General features: G+C 45.7%; 1 protein-coding gene across 2 annotated transcripts in view; it reads right to left on the bottom strand.

The window, feature by feature from the left end:
- tnrc6c2 (trinucleotide repeat containing adaptor 6C2) overlaps positions 1-14,988 on the bottom strand; it is a 61,362-nt gene that overhangs the window by 7,607 nt on the left and 38,767 nt on the right. Inside the window, exons 8-25 of one of the 2 annotated variants that reach the window (XM_066647888.1) lie at positions 10,053-12,245; positions 8,179-8,382; positions 7,852-7,991; positions 7,633-7,710; positions 7,455-7,512; positions 5,873-6,018; positions 5,580-5,726; positions 5,335-5,481; positions 4,916-5,035; positions 4,587-4,670; positions 3,715-3,970; positions 3,225-3,389; positions 2,825-3,004; positions 2,419-2,568; positions 1,629-1,733; positions 1,281-1,487; positions 771-844; positions 1-140 (exon numbers count right to left, since the gene is read on the bottom strand). In XM_066647888.1, the coding sequence (XP_066503985.1) occupies positions 1-140; positions 771-844; positions 1,281-1,487; positions 1,629-1,733; positions 2,419-2,568; positions 2,825-3,004; positions 3,225-3,389; positions 3,715-3,970; positions 4,587-4,670; positions 4,916-5,035; positions 5,335-5,481; positions 5,580-5,726; positions 5,873-6,018; positions 7,455-7,512; positions 7,633-7,710; positions 7,852-7,991; positions 8,179-8,382; positions 10,053-12,245 (4,594 nt within the window). The remainder of the gene's footprint in view (positions 141-770; positions 845-1,280; positions 1,488-1,628; positions 1,734-2,418; positions 2,569-2,824; positions 3,005-3,224; positions 3,390-3,714; positions 3,971-4,586; positions 4,671-4,915; positions 5,036-5,334; positions 5,482-5,579; positions 5,727-5,872; positions 6,019-7,454; positions 7,513-7,632; positions 7,711-7,851; positions 7,992-8,178; positions 8,383-10,052; positions 12,246-14,988) is intronic. The other variant, XM_066647889.1, reaches the window with a different exon arrangement.

Raw genomic sequence — 14,988 nt, 5'->3', positions numbered from 1 at the left:
ATGTGCAGTGATTTCTGTGCCTTTGCGGCCTCCTCTTTGGAGCTGTAGCGCACCAGAGCGTTCCCCTGTGGCAGGCTGAGGTGGAAGGTGATCAGAGGGCCGTGCTGCATGCACAGGGTCCTCAGAGTCGAACCGTCAATCTGTAAACACCAACAAAACATAACTAACGTCGTAATCCTCAGCTCGGTCCCTGAAAACTGAAACTCTGATCTGATTTATATCAGGAAACAGCTGTTATACTGACACCTACCTGTTAGTATAACACCTACAGGACAGTATGACACCTACCCACCCCCCCCCCCCCCACGTGGGGGACTTGCTCTATGGAGAATTATCTACTTTATTCAAGACCTATAAAGCGGTTTGACTCTCTAAAACATTCAAACTGCTGATGTTGGTGGCAGAAATAGAGTCCTAAAGCTAACCACTGAGGGAATGACTAATGACGGTGAGCTGTGAAATTGGGACAATGTTGTTAAGTCTGTTCTATGGACGCTAGAGTCTACAACATAAAATAATAATATAAAAAGGCAACAGTCAATATTTCAAGACAATAAGTCAATATACATTTAGATACTATACTATTATTTGGAAAGAGTATCTTAAAATAATCAGATATTTTCTCAATATATCGACTTACTAAGTAATTATTATATTGAGATAACAGCCTACACATTAAAAAAATTAAAACTGGTGCTGTTTATCCTCATGTGGCGGAAATTGTCCTCCATCCTGTTCAGTACAGTGTGAGCTCTATGAAATGAACGCACCTGAGGAGTAAGGTTCCGCAAAACAAGCCAACTGCTTGTCCGACTGGAGCTGTCTGAACTCCACACCGTGCCCTCTGAGAGAGAGAGAGAGAGAGAACGAGGTAGAGAGAGACAGAGAGAGAGAAAGGCATACAACAATAACCTAGTGTTAATACAGTTATCGAGCCTAAGACATATGATTATCTATCTACTGTGGAATTGTGAATGATCTGTCAATACTTTAAAGAAGAATCTAAATGGGGAAAGCACTGAAAAATCCAGTGTTTGACGTAAAAGAAGTCATCCCAGTTGTGTCTGGAATAATATTAAATATGGAGAATTGACATGAGTAAAACTAACAGCCCGATACAGATAATATACAATGTTATTGTTACGCTTCATACATTTATTTAAAATTGTACAATGATGTGTGGACTACACCGTTCTGCAGCTAGGTGTTTCCTAATCCACTCTGGAGTGTTTCTGTTGGTTAATTATGGCATGAGCAGTGAGTGAATTTAAAGTACTGACCCGAGGAGTAGGAGCCGCTCCAGTTCTGAGTGAGGCCGAGAGACCCGGGGGTCCAGTTCTGCGCAGGTTTACTGTTGGTGAGACCCGGCGGCGGACGGGACGGAGCTGTGGACGTCCGAACTCCGGGAGATACCTTCCACAGGTCCTGAGACATGGAGACCTGCGGGACAGGCCCGGACCAGGTGGACTTCACGTCCAGCAGTTTACCTGGATTAGACGAGAGGGCGAAGAGTGAGGATCAGCTGCTTCAGAGGAGAAGGGTTTTCAGAAAGGTAACAGACACACAGCGGGGGCAGGTCGAGGGTTGGTTGGGGCTTGTGGGCTAGGGCAGGTTTTCTGGGGCAGTACCTGTGCTCCCTTCCTCTTCCTGCTGATTTATAGAGAGACTGAAGGCCTCAGGCCACTCGCTCATATTCACCTGAACCACACTCTCAGACACAACAGGGGACCAGCCTGAGGAGCGTTTACATCCAGGAGTGAAATATACAAAACACAAACAAGGAGTTTACTTTATTTTTGGCTTATGTTGTCAAACTGGTCATTAAAACACAAAAACAATACACAATAACAGTAAAATAAAAATAAATAAAGCATAATGTAAATATTCTATTCAGACAGTGTGTGTGTAACTAGTAATATCTGGGCACCAAACTTGATTTCTCATACACCAACACTGTATCGACCCACTGTTTGCTTTCTGCCAACTTCCACCCAGCGACAGAAACTCACCAACCAATCATCTTTGTTTCTGGAGTCCGCCTAGCAACCACCGACCAATCAGCTTATTGTGTGTGTCTCAGCAGCTGGTGCTTTCTGGCAGAGCTGCAGAGAGACTCTGAACACACCGCACTACAGTGTGGACACCCTTTTTAACTGATTGAAATTGCGTCATCCATGTCTCAGAGTCTGCGCGAAAGCTCAGCTCTCATATTAGACTTTGTAGAAAACAAAGAAATGAACACAAGGGGGCGCTCTAACACTGCTCCACAGCAGCCAGACTGACAGCTATATTTTGATCGTCGGCCTTGTGAACCATTAATAGGTCGACTACTAATGCAGGCCACTAGGTGTCAGTATAACTGCAGAAAATGACAATTCCTCCTTTAAATGAAGCTTAAGTAGTTGCTGCTGTTCTCACCTCCGTTCCTGTCCCTCAGCAGGTAACGATTGACGTCCTGGATGTTGGTGTTGATGGAGGGACCTCCGGAGACGCTGCCAGGGGTCATGTTGGGGTCTGCCTCTGGGTCAATATTCTGTAAACCTTTCCATGGGACGCCAGGGCAGAACTCTGTGGAGGAGGAATACCAATACCTGTTAGACTCCTGAGAATAAACCACTCACTTATTTAAAAGGTGCAGTGTGTTGCTCTCCCCACTGATTCCTCTTTAGCCATTCTGCTGATGCCTGGCTAGGTCACAGATTATGTACTAAATCTATATTAAACATGAACTCCCCCATGTGGGCGACACAGTTTGTGGAGAATGTACTACATTTCATGCGTGTTGCACTTTATAAAATACAGGAAACGACTTGCTGTTTCTCACCAGGAGGCCAGCTGATGTTTGTCCCATTTGCCATTTTCTCACTTGGGTTCTTGCCCTGTGCCCAGCTCTCTGGCACCACCAGGGGGCTGCTGGTAGATTGTGAGTTCGACAGGAGGCCAAACGGACCAAAAGACTCCTCCATTGGTTTGTTGTCCGTCATGTGTGAGGAGGCTGCAGAACCTGAGATATTAAAGCCAGAAATATTCAGTAAGGGAATAATGTTACATGTGAATTGTGTACCTTTGGAGACCTCTCTGGTGGAAATATGTAACTGCAGGCCATATTTTGAACTTTTTTCAAAGTGCCTCTATTTGCCAGATGTTTTTGTCTTTTGCCCTCACTAGTGTTTATGTGAAAGAATGCAATCAATTCCCTTATTGAGTGGTGAAGGTGTCTGTACCGTGTTTATTGAGGCTGGGTTCGATGTGAGGGGTGGAGGCGCTGATGGAGTCAATACTGGAGTGAGTCCACTGCGAGAGACGAGACTGAGGCTGAGGAGCAGGGTCTTTCAGCCCCAAACCTCCAACATCCACACTGCCTACACCCACGTTACCATTCAAACCAGCTGAGAGAGAAAGGTATATTCTATTAAGCATACTTTGAATTCCAGTGTAAAAAAGCACATCAAAACAACAACAGACCACTGAAGCTGTGCATCAATCTGTAGTGGATGTAACACCCATATATGGAAATCCAGGTCTAATCCTCAAACCCTTTGGATTGGACAGTGTCATATCCCAACAGGCAAGTTATATTATGTAGCACTAAGCTATAGTACATTGGTCAGTGCTTGAGGAACTAAAAAAACTGGGGAAGGTGAGGAGAAGTCCATGAGACGAACTAGAACTATGGCATAATTTCAATTGTTTGATGAAGGAGAGGTTTCTTACAGAGCGGGTAGGTGCTGAAGGAGCTGTGAGAACTCTGCGGTTCTTTGGTCTGCAGGTCTGAGAGATTTAGGCCCGAACCCTGGGGATTTCCTGGGAAGATGTCCAGGTTTGATTTGGTGATGTTGGGGTGCAGGCCGCTGTGGGACGGGGTGGAGGGAGCCTGCTGCTGCTGCTGTTGCTTCATTAGTAAAGCCTGAGCAAGCTGCCTCTGGTGCTGCTGGATCTGCTGCTGCATGTTGTTGATTGTGCGTGCGACCTGAGAAAGAGTTATTATTATAAACACGGCTTGGAAGAACCAACTTACTCTTCTTCTGCGTTTGTGCTTTTTGGACTGATACGGATTTAAGGTCTACTAAAATTTTGTACAAATTAATTTCTTTTCTTGTGGGAATCCGTTAACCCTCTGGAGTCTCAGGATGCTTTCTCAATTTTTGAAAATCCTCTTAAATTTACATTTACTTTATTTAATTAAACTTTGATAGGAAACATACAGCAAACAAATGAGAATTCAAGAAGATTTTGCAAAAATTTAGAAAGCATCCTTAGATTTTTTTAGGTTAAAAAATTTTCAATCTTCAAAACATCGTAATTTGGTCAATTTTCAAGCTACGACACTCAAGTGTGAGAGCTGGGCACATTGGACCCGTCCAGTCAATCCCTCGTTATCATCCCTCATTATTATCATTATTACTGATAACACTTTACTGAGAGTCATGCTTTAATCTGAGAACTGACACAAACATAAGTAAGTACTCAGTGTAATTATCTAAAAAATAATCTTATGAAACTTCACGATAGAACCACAACAATACGCCTTCGTGAATTCAACTGCAGTGAAAGTCAGATCTGATTTAGAGAACCGTGTTCCTCACTTGCTGCTCCTGTTGTCTGATGGGACCGGAAACATTTCGCTGAGCCTGCATCATCTGCTGCTGAATCTGCAAACGCTGGTACGCCTGAAAAACAAGAGATGGAGAAGAAAAGAGGAAGTTATTAAGAGAGAGATTGAGGTGGAATACGTTGTACTCCATAGACTCACCGAGGTGAAATTAAACTTGAACACTTGTGTCTATAGCTTTGATCTCTATATATTTCTTGAGCTTTCTGCTGTTTTTACTGTATTCATATCTGTGTTTCTCATCTATTCCCCCCTCCATTTTATCATTAAATTCTTTCTGAGATTCCTCCCTCTGTCCCTCACCATCTGTAGCTGTTGGAGCTGGTACAGCAGGGTCATTTGCTGAGGATTTATTGGTGAAGTTAAAAGTGCAGGGTTCAGTCCAATGTTTTTTGCTGCAAACTGCAAGAGCTGTGCTTGAACCTGCAACAGAGAGAGAAAGCTGCTTACACCAACAATAAATGCATACAAATCAGCATCACGTTTATTTACAACCCCAGGGTGCTCTGGGTAAAATGTTTGGGTAAAAATGGGAAATAGGTTTTAGCTGCAGGTTTGGGAAACAGGATCCGGTTCACCGAAGTGTTCAGGGAAAAGTGAGGGATGATAACGAGGTGAATACCGAGGGCTAGAGCTCATGAGCTCTGTGTAATACCCACTTTAATACCCTGCTGTTCCACTGCAGTGAGCCACACCAAAGCAAGCAATGCTAGGGTACAGACCTGAGGGGAGAGAAACTGAGGCACTTGAGCGCGTAGGTTCGGCTGGGTGGAGCCAAGGGGCGGAGCTGCCTGCTGAGGGAGTGGGGCCTGCTGCTGTTGCAGAGCTCGAGCTTGTGCTGCTCCATTACTGCCAAACATACCATTCATCTGAGAGAGAGAGAGAGAGACAGACAGACAACTCTCAGCGCTTCTTAAATCACTTCAAACGAGAGGAGAGAAAATACAAGGGGATTTGAAAGCCTCACCTGTCTGTTGTTCAAGTTTTGCATGGCCAGTCCTGGGGAGACTCCGCCCACTCCATGGCTGGGAAGGCTGCTATTGGTCAGCGGGTGTTTGAGTCCAGGAGAAGGCAGAAATGGTGAGGGAGGGGTATCATCTGACATCCCACAGTCCTAAACAAACATGGAGTACGGTCAAATCAAGACGGGCTTAGTTTTCAGGCCAAATATAAATGTGCAGCTACAGCTCATGCTTGGAGGAGAACATTAACTGCTGATTGTGTTTGATCAGCTCTACAGTATTGGAGGAGCCCTGGTACCTTGTCGAGGAAGGGGCCTCGGTCCAGTGACTGGTCTTTGGACAGATTCAGTGGACGGCACATCAGAGGCTTGTTCATCCCACTGCTGTAGTCTGAGATTCCCATCCCTCGCTTTTCTCCTTCACTTTTCTTCTCCAGCAGAGCGCCTGCACCAGGACAAGAACGTCAGACACAAGCTCGACAGAAATGAAAATAACACTTATGATAAGGATGTTTCCCACACCCAAACGGTGTTGGGAAACTCTAATATGTGTCTTGCCTGTGACGTAGATGGTGGACAACAACTCTAGAAGCTGCACTTAATTTAATGCAAAATGACGAAAAGGTGTGTTGTTTTTGTCTGCAATCATTCAATGTACAGTGGGACATCTGTGAACAAATGGCCCCAAGATCCCAAAATATCCAGAAAATGGACTAAATTTGTCCACTTTAAACGGACACTTTGGAAAGGACCCTCCGCTCACTCCGTTATCTGTAGCTCATTTCACTGGCGCTTTTCCAACAATATGGGCATGTAAGGACCCCAACGAAAGGTGTTGAAGAGCCTCTGTAACATGGAGGTAAACAGGGTAAGGACACTCACTTCGCCTGTTTTAGTTGGTGTTAGTTAACGTTAGCTTGACTCGCTAAACTCGGTGCTCAGATTATACTCGGCTACGTAGCTGCATTACGGAGGTTTATAGTGTCGGATGAATTCGAGTTCGACTTCGATCACATTTACAAGAATAACGATACCTCTACATTTGAGTTTAGCTTATTACTAGGCTATTGTCATGAATAATGTTGGTTATTTAGCTAGATACTGTCATAACAGTCAGTCATAACGGTGTTTTACCGCGGCGTTGTTCGGCTGTTGTCCACCAGTGACGTCACGGTCGCGTAGCGAGCTCGGGTTTTTCCATCAATTTAATAAAATTGTCAGTTTTAAAGCAAATTAAGCAGCTATTTTCATTTTAATTCATTAATTAATTTCATTTTAAAACAGGCTGAAACTGGACTGAGAGATTCAGGGAACGTTTCTTATCAATGCTGCGCTTTTCTATAAATTAACCTCCAGATCTGAGTTCAGAACCAACTCAGTTGTGTTGGTCATGTCTACAGCACAGTGTCTGGCTGCCTCTGATTGGTCAAACCTCTGCTTAAAACCTCTTAAAACGTTGCTGAAAACAAAGACTAGAATTAAAGTAGATTTTACAATATTAGGAAATGGCACTTTTAAACCGCAATTTCCATAAAAACACCACCAGAGTTTTGCTCAAACGTGGCCCGGCTGCAGTTCTCTTATGGCCCATATTTGGCCTTGAATGAAGGTGTTGACTCATGGCCTCGACTCAGCCACAGCTCCACCTTATAAGGGCAGACCAACGTGTCGTAACCCAAGTCAAGCCTGGCTCATGATATTGGGCCCATTTCCAGTGCCATAACTGAGCCGTATGAGACAAAGGTGAGACTCATCTGGGGCTACTATGAGGGCAATCTTCTCAGCTCTGATAACAGCAGTGTCTCAGGTTACTAATATCAGCTGATAATATCGGCCAGTCCAAGTTAAGAATGTGTGTGTGAGAGAGAGAGAGAGACTCACTCATGGCCTGGTCTAGATTCATGTTGTTACTCCTCAGTGCTTCCTCTGCGGGATCCCTCTGAAATAAACACACAGACGTTATTCAGCTGTTATTTAGCCCGTTCAGACAAAGACACACATTAATTTGTCGTTTATATTTAAATAGTGTTAACTGTAGTTGAGGCTACTAAGATCTTACAGGAAAACCCATGTCTGTGAGCTGCTTGATGAGTCTATTCATGATCCACACTTCGTCCTGTTTGGAGGACACCTTCCCCTGAACCAACACACACACACGATATCAACAAACGCAACCACGCTGCAGGTTCTAAATTCAGGTATTTAGATTCTCATTATTATCAAAATCCTTATTAAAAACAGAGTAAGAAACCTTTAAACCATGATTAAGCCTATTTACCTTCTGCATGGTTTTTTTAGGCTGGTTCCAGGATGAGCCACTGTCCTGCGAAGGACTCATCCACATTTCTCTGTCCTCGTCCCACTGTCCACCTCCCATCTCCTCACTAGACACCCAGCTGTCTTGCATAGATTTTGGGGCTGGAGAAGCATAAAAACAGGGTTTCATTTCAATGCAGTTTTGTAACATACTCAAGAAATCGATGCAGTGGCGCAGACCAACCACCAGATGTCACTATGTTCCAGAGCTCAAATATAAAACGAGGCTCTGATCTGAAGTGTCAGGAAAGCAACCCACGTTTTGCTCGCATCTCATGACTATTCTCACCTGGTTTGCAGGGTCCTGATCCAGATGTCGAGCCTCTGTAATTGCCCGTGGGCTCATGGGAGTTGTCCCCCCACCCCCCAGGGCCCCGTGGAGGTTTCCCCCACGCCGTTGTCCCGTTATCCATCGAGGAGCTGGAGGATGAGGGAGAATCGCTCCAGGACGTGGACTCGGACTTCATCTGGACGCTCGGCAGCTCTCCCCAACCTTAAACACAGGAGAAACAACGGAGCAACTACTGAGACAAACAAGAGCAGGCAATCAGTACGAATCCACCACTGTGTTCAGGGTTTAAGACTCACACTACGTTTCCTTTTGTTAAATATGTGAAACTCACTATAAGCTCATGTGGTATTTGAAGGCATTTCAGTGAACAAAAAAGTGAAATCAGATACTTGTGAAGAGGATGGTGATAAAGGTACAAAAGTAAATAAATTCTTATTATTATTAATGTTACCACTCTTTAGTTACTATTATTGTATTTTTTAATTGTTGTTCAATATTATTTTTTAATTATCAATTAAATATAATCTTGGTAGAAAAGCACTGACAAACTGGTTCTGCTGGAGCAGCTACACATGAGCCAAACGTCATCACTCTTAGCGCCCAGCTTGGGTCAGAGGGGTAGATCTGAAAGTGTCTGCTGTCATTAACGCTGTCAAAATTGCATAAAAACTAAACCAATATTATTAATGCAGGATAAAATAGGTGAAAAAAGTGCTAGTGGAATCTGTCACCCACAGTGTGACTCGCTAATTTGCAGGCTGTGGTGCCCTCCGAGCCTATGGCACAGTTGAACCTGAGGGAGGCACTGCAGAGGTAGAACTGAGCACAGTAAACATGCATGTTTTTCTAATTTTAAGAGAGACTGTTTTGTTTTATTATTAATACAAACAAATACCACGCAGCTGTTAATGAAAGTAAAAAGGTCTTAAAGGTGCAGTTACTTTTTAACTCGACGAACACAAATTTAACACCACATTAGGCTTGACCTCAGTTTTTTCTTCTTTTTTAGGGAAAAGACAGAGTTAATGAAAGTAAACGACAGGTTTCTCGGCTCTCTGCTCTCCCACAGTGGGACAAACCGCTCTGGAGTGAGAGTAAAAGACCATCTGAGAGACATGAACGAGCACAGAGCTCCTTCTCAGCGGGACAGAAATATTCAGAGAGAAAGAGCCTCTGTCTGCCATTGTGTCCGAGCGCTGCCAAGGACAGGAATAGAACAATCTCTCATGGCGGTGGTGACTCTGCGGCTGCGTCTGTTTAACTCCGGGCTGCGGTCCAAATGGCATCAGATCACATGCCTTCACAGAACTGAGATCTACTAATGTTAAAGCTAAGATACAAGGATCACCAGCAGAGGGCGCATTTTTACTTCAATATCATGCCCTTTCACCCAGTTTTTTCATTTTTTAAACGAGGTCAAGACTCTCCAACACACGATAAGGATTGTGGACACCTGCACATCCCGTTTCTTCAGGAATTGAAGGGTTTAATCTAAAGGTCAGACGGCTTCTTTTGGGAAGGTTTTACCCTTGATGCTGTGACATCTCTGTAAGGATTTGATGGAGCTCAGACACATCAGGGCCATTAGAGATCTAAGGAGGGCATTATCAGGGAGTGCCACACACATCTGTCTCCCCTATATGGCACTCCAAAAAGAAAGAATTAAAAGTCCATAATTTGTTGCTTCTGCATCAAAGTTTCAATCCGAAAGCACATGTGGTGTTCTTTAGGCTAAATGTAACTGTAGTTGCTGCACCCACCCCACCTCATGTGCCTCAGGAGTGAACAAACAATGTGTGGATAATCTGTGCCATTTAAAGAGAACAGACCAAATGATCTTTTTAAATAACAAACAAACTCACTTCTCTTACCTGGGTTCACGATGGGCATCCTGTTGTGTGGAGGTCCCGGTTGGTTGGGTGAGCCGTTGTTGTTGTTGCCATTGGAGTAGTTCTGGGTCGTACCCTGGCTGTGGTGAGGGTGGTGATGGTTGGTGTGGCTGGGCCCTGTATGGTTGCTGTTGTTGCTGCCTCCATTGTTGCCGTTACCTGGTTGGGAAGTGGGATTGTTCTTGTCCCACATGTTGATGCATGTTCTGTACGTGTTAGGATCTCCCCAGGTTGAGGTTCCATCATCGATCTCCATTTTGCGGCGAATGGAAGAAGGGGACGGCTCTTCCCAGCCTGTAGATTCGTCTCCGGGATCTGGTCTCGATGCAGATCTCCAACCAGAGCCAGTGCCCTGCTTCACAGAGTTTGGGCCACCCCAGGAACCCATGATTCCAGCTCCATCGCTACTGCTAGTAGGTTCTTGAGGTTTATTTCCCCAACCCTGCGCTGGGATATTAGAGCGCTGGGAGTCTCCCCAACCTCCGTTCGATGGTGGAGCTTGTTTGCCCCAGCCTCTTTGAGGTTCCTTCCAATTCCCTCCATCTCCATCCCAAGAGGAGCTGCCGGAACCATTCTTTCTCCCTTCAGAAGGCTCACCCCATTCTCCACTTCCATTGCTTCCCCAGCCTGAAGCTTTAGGTCCATCTCCCCAACCTTGTGATTTGGCTGGATTAGGTCCATCATCCCAGCTGGGGGACTTCTCCCCTGAGCCCCAAGACTGGCCACTAGAGCCACTGCTGTTGGGGCCATCTTGCATCGGTTCACCCCAATTACCAACGGATCCATTGGGCACCTTCTTGTTAGCAGGGGGCTCTCCCCATCCAGTGCTAGTCTGATTGTTGTTTGGAACTGACCCTCCCCAGCCGGAGGTAGGCATCCCTCGAGAAGGCTCTGGTGCATTTTTGCTCCCAGAATCCATCCTAGGTGGCACGTTTAGGTTAGGATTGAGACAGACTGGATTTGGAGGCGCAGATCCAGTTGAAGGTGCATTCGAGGAAGAACCCCATGTTTCAGTGCTGCTGTTATTCTTCAGCTCAGTGTTTTCGTCCATTTCCCACACTGTGTGCTGACGAACTGGGGTTTGTCCCCAGCCGGAGTTGCTGAGCACACGAGGGTCTAGGTCCTGCCTTGGAAGAAGGGGGATCTCCACACTGGAGGAACTCTCTCTTCTCTGAGAGTGTCCCTCACTGCTGCCCCTGCTACCTTCGCTGGCCGGAGCATCAGTTCCCCAGGAGCTCATTGGCTCCGGATTGGGTCCATTGTTTGCATCCCAGCCTGTACCTTCGCTGCCTGATTGCTTCTTCCATTCACCCCAGCCTGAATTCCCTCCTCCGCGACCCCAGGAGGAGACAGCACCAGAATCCCAGGCTGAGTCTTTAGATTCCCCGCCCTTGGCATCTCCGTTGCCCCAGAGAGCAGTCCCATCTCCACTGGTTTGATCAGTGGGAGACTGACTCAAGGTCCGTCCCCAAGTATTCACAGGGCTCATTGGCTCGGGTTTAGAGTTTGGTCCATCATTTTTAAGATTCGATGTCTCCATGCTGAAAGACATGCTTGTCGGAGACTGGTGTTGCTCTGGGGTGTCCGGGTTCCCCCATGCACACTCTCCAATGAGGTTTCCGTTGGCACATCCAATGCTGCCGTTTCCACCGGTGCCGTGAACTGGCGCAACACCTCCTAAGCCACACACAGTGGACGGATGCGAACCCGTACCACCTGGCCCTGACCCCACTCCTGGGGCTTCGTGTCCAAGCACGGGCCAAGCAGCAGGGTTAGCATTTGGGTTCAAGTTTACATTAGAAGAACCCCAACCGGACTGGCTCCTGCCACCCATGGACAAGTCCGTTTTGCCCTCAGAGGTCCATCCTCTGTTAGGACCACCCTGACTAGAGACCATACTTGAGGGGTGATTAACGCTGGCCTTGCTAATCGGATAGTGACTGTGTTGGCTGCCTCCCGTAGCCATACTCATGCTGCTACTGACGACCTCTGAGGGGTCAGCGTCCAAGTTACATTCTAGTGACTGCTGGCTGTTGGTTTGACAAATGGAAGGCCAAGTTTTGGTGTCTTTTTCGTCAATGGTCACTCGACCCCAACTTGTGTCGCTGCTGGTGATTGGGACGCCCCAGAGCGAATTTTCATTCTGGGTTCTTTGACCACTATGATGGGGCAGCACTGAAAGGCAAGAAAGAAGAAGAAGAGGCAAGGTTAGAATGAGCTTGTATGTATATTAGGTGTGCACAAGAGGAGGAAAATAAAATGCCCCTGGAATTTTTCAGTATAGAAATAAGGGTGGTTGACAATGATCTACGACTTCCCTCGCCGAGGAGCTGTTTTTCATACATGCATAGTTTTAAGATTTCCAATGTTTTAGAATATTGCAAAGCTCACTGGAGCACAGCGCTAGTCACATTAGTTAAAACTCGCTCATATATATTGCAGGGAGTCTTATGGAAGCAGAAGCACATGTGTGGGGGGATAAAACAGAAGCACCATCCTTCTCCGTTCCCTTATCCTGCCTTGCTGCAATGCTGAAGAGAAGCTGAGGTGGAACGGGGTTCATTTATTGGACTGAAACCAAGACTAGCCCCTCATCCATCATTTCCCACGCCCCGCCAGGTCCCCACAAAACCACGACTGCCTTGCTGCCGGGGATCACTGGGGGTTGCCAGCTAGCTTAGAAACAAGTACATACTCCCCTCCTCCCTTCCTCTCTCTCCAAACTCAACATAAAATGCAAAGCAGAGGCTGTTTTACAGCTCCCCAACTATAATCAATCACAAGGCTGCTAGTAATCGATGGCGTATAACTGATACCAAACAGAGGCTAGAGGGCATTGATCTTGCAGTGCTAACGCAACCAGCCTTTCTCCATGTAACAGCGGGTACTTCCCTCAGTCCCTGGATATCTTACTCTGGCTCTCAAGAGGCATAACACAGTCCTCGGTTCATGGTTTGAAACACACAAGGTCTAGCAAGCTGCCGCTGTATTGATTGTGAGTGTCACCTTTTATGTTTAGCATAACAATGAGGTTCTGTTTCAGCTTCAGGCAACATTTCCATTTAGTTTCTAAATTTAGACAGTGAGAATTTAGACCATCAGCTGCTGGTACAGAGGTAGCACACATTGTACTGATCATGGGCACTGCAGCGTATTGATACACGGCATGAAAATAACAATAAGCCTGAGATAATTTATGATCACAGAGAAGGTTGTGACGTTTCCGCCTAAGCTTTGGGCTTCATTTGCTTTTTCAAAATGCTACAGCCATCGATTGGTGGGACTTTGTCTTGTGTGTGTGAGTCAAATGCATTGATACTTAGAGGAAAAAAATAATACAAACAAGCTTCTACACGCACTAATGTCTCTCTTGTACCTCAGGATTACTTTCTCTTTAGAAACCAACCCCAATATAAATATAACCATCAATCTGTTGTAACCTGGAAGCACAGAATGTTGTCTTCTGTGGATGAAATGCAGAGATGCATATTATTAGATTAAAAACATGCCCTAATTGTGAAACCTTCAACAGACTCTGATGTCTCTGCCTTACCTTCAGGCTTCATTTCCATTAAGTCTCTCAACGCAGCCAATGAATATAGCCATCAGTCAGTGGCACAATGCATCGTGGACGAGCCGTCCAACAGAATGCCTTCATTTATGATGCTTTCAAACAGACGCCAGCCGCGAGGTCCTGCATAAATTGCGCTGAGCCCAGTCCCTCAGAAAGCAATTTTCCCTTCGATGAACTTATCTGCCCTCCCCAGGCACCCTTATCTCCCAGAGCCGTCAGGGCCCAATGCATTTCAGCTGCCGCCTCAGGAGCTCGTCTACAATCAAACGGCAAGCCTTCAGACGGAGGCAAAGCCCAGCAGTGGTCAGTCCAGTTCAAACTGGCGCAGGCGATTTTCACGTAAACCACATCCCACAGTGTTGTATTCGAGGAACCACCAATGTATACAGAGATTAACCCTGGGTTTCTGAGGGAAAAGAAAGAGCTACAGTCTTCACCATCGCTTTTAAAAAGCCGTGTCAGCGGGGCGCAGAGATGAAATGGAAAAGGCTGTTTATGAGGAGAGCAAACAAGGTCATAGCTCTGTGATCTGCATGCCAATAATAAACAAACATTTCAGAGCTGAAACCGGAGGGGGGAGAAATAATTAGAAAAACCCTGAGCTGTAGCAGCGAGAAAACTCCAGGAAATAAAAAAACCCACTCTTCACAAGCGTGAGAATTCCCAATAAAGGCAGAAAGATGACAACTTTCCTCCTGAAGGTGGCATTTTCTGAGTAGGTCCAGCAGGAAAAGGAAGATAAGGACCAGAAACACAACACGTCACACCGAACATCACAGAGAACCGGAGCTGTCAGGTTCTGTTTGGATGCAGAATAAACAGTTACTAGGGATGCACCGATATCAAATGTTTGGGGTTGATACAGATGTTAATAACTGATCATTTTATCTTCACGAATTCACTGTGGGTCTCGTATTAAAAATAAGTGCTTTTGGTTTTGTTTTGTAGCATTGTCTCTGGAATTAAGGCGATTCATTCACAGTAAGCAGATTTTCGAATTAAAAGTCCTCACGGACAGAGCCATGCATCGCTGTTTGGGTTACACAGTAAAACAGTAGAGCAGCGGGGCTACAGTTTAAACGTCCTTCGACTGAGCTCTTTTGGCAAAGACTGAAGTGCCTTTAGAGCAGCCTTGGGATTGTTTCAGACACTTGAATAACTTAACACCCCCAGGCTTTTATCTTCTTCTTTTCCTTTCGTTTTCTCTTTGCAGGAAGAGAGGAATGGCCTGACATTTTCCGCAAAAGTGTTACCATCAGCAAACAAGGGGAAACAAGAAGTGGAAAAAAAGGGGAGAGGGGGAAAAACAACAGAGGGGTGATCTGAGAATGTGAATGAGAATGC

Source organism: Hoplias malabaricus, chromosome 16 (assembly GCF_029633855.1).
Source record: "Hoplias malabaricus isolate fHopMal1 chromosome 16, fHopMal1.hap1, whole genome shotgun sequence".
Lineage (NCBI taxonomy): Eukaryota > Metazoa > Chordata > Actinopteri > Characiformes > Erythrinidae > Hoplias > Hoplias malabaricus.
This window is presented reverse-complemented; position numbering and strand designations above follow the sequence as displayed.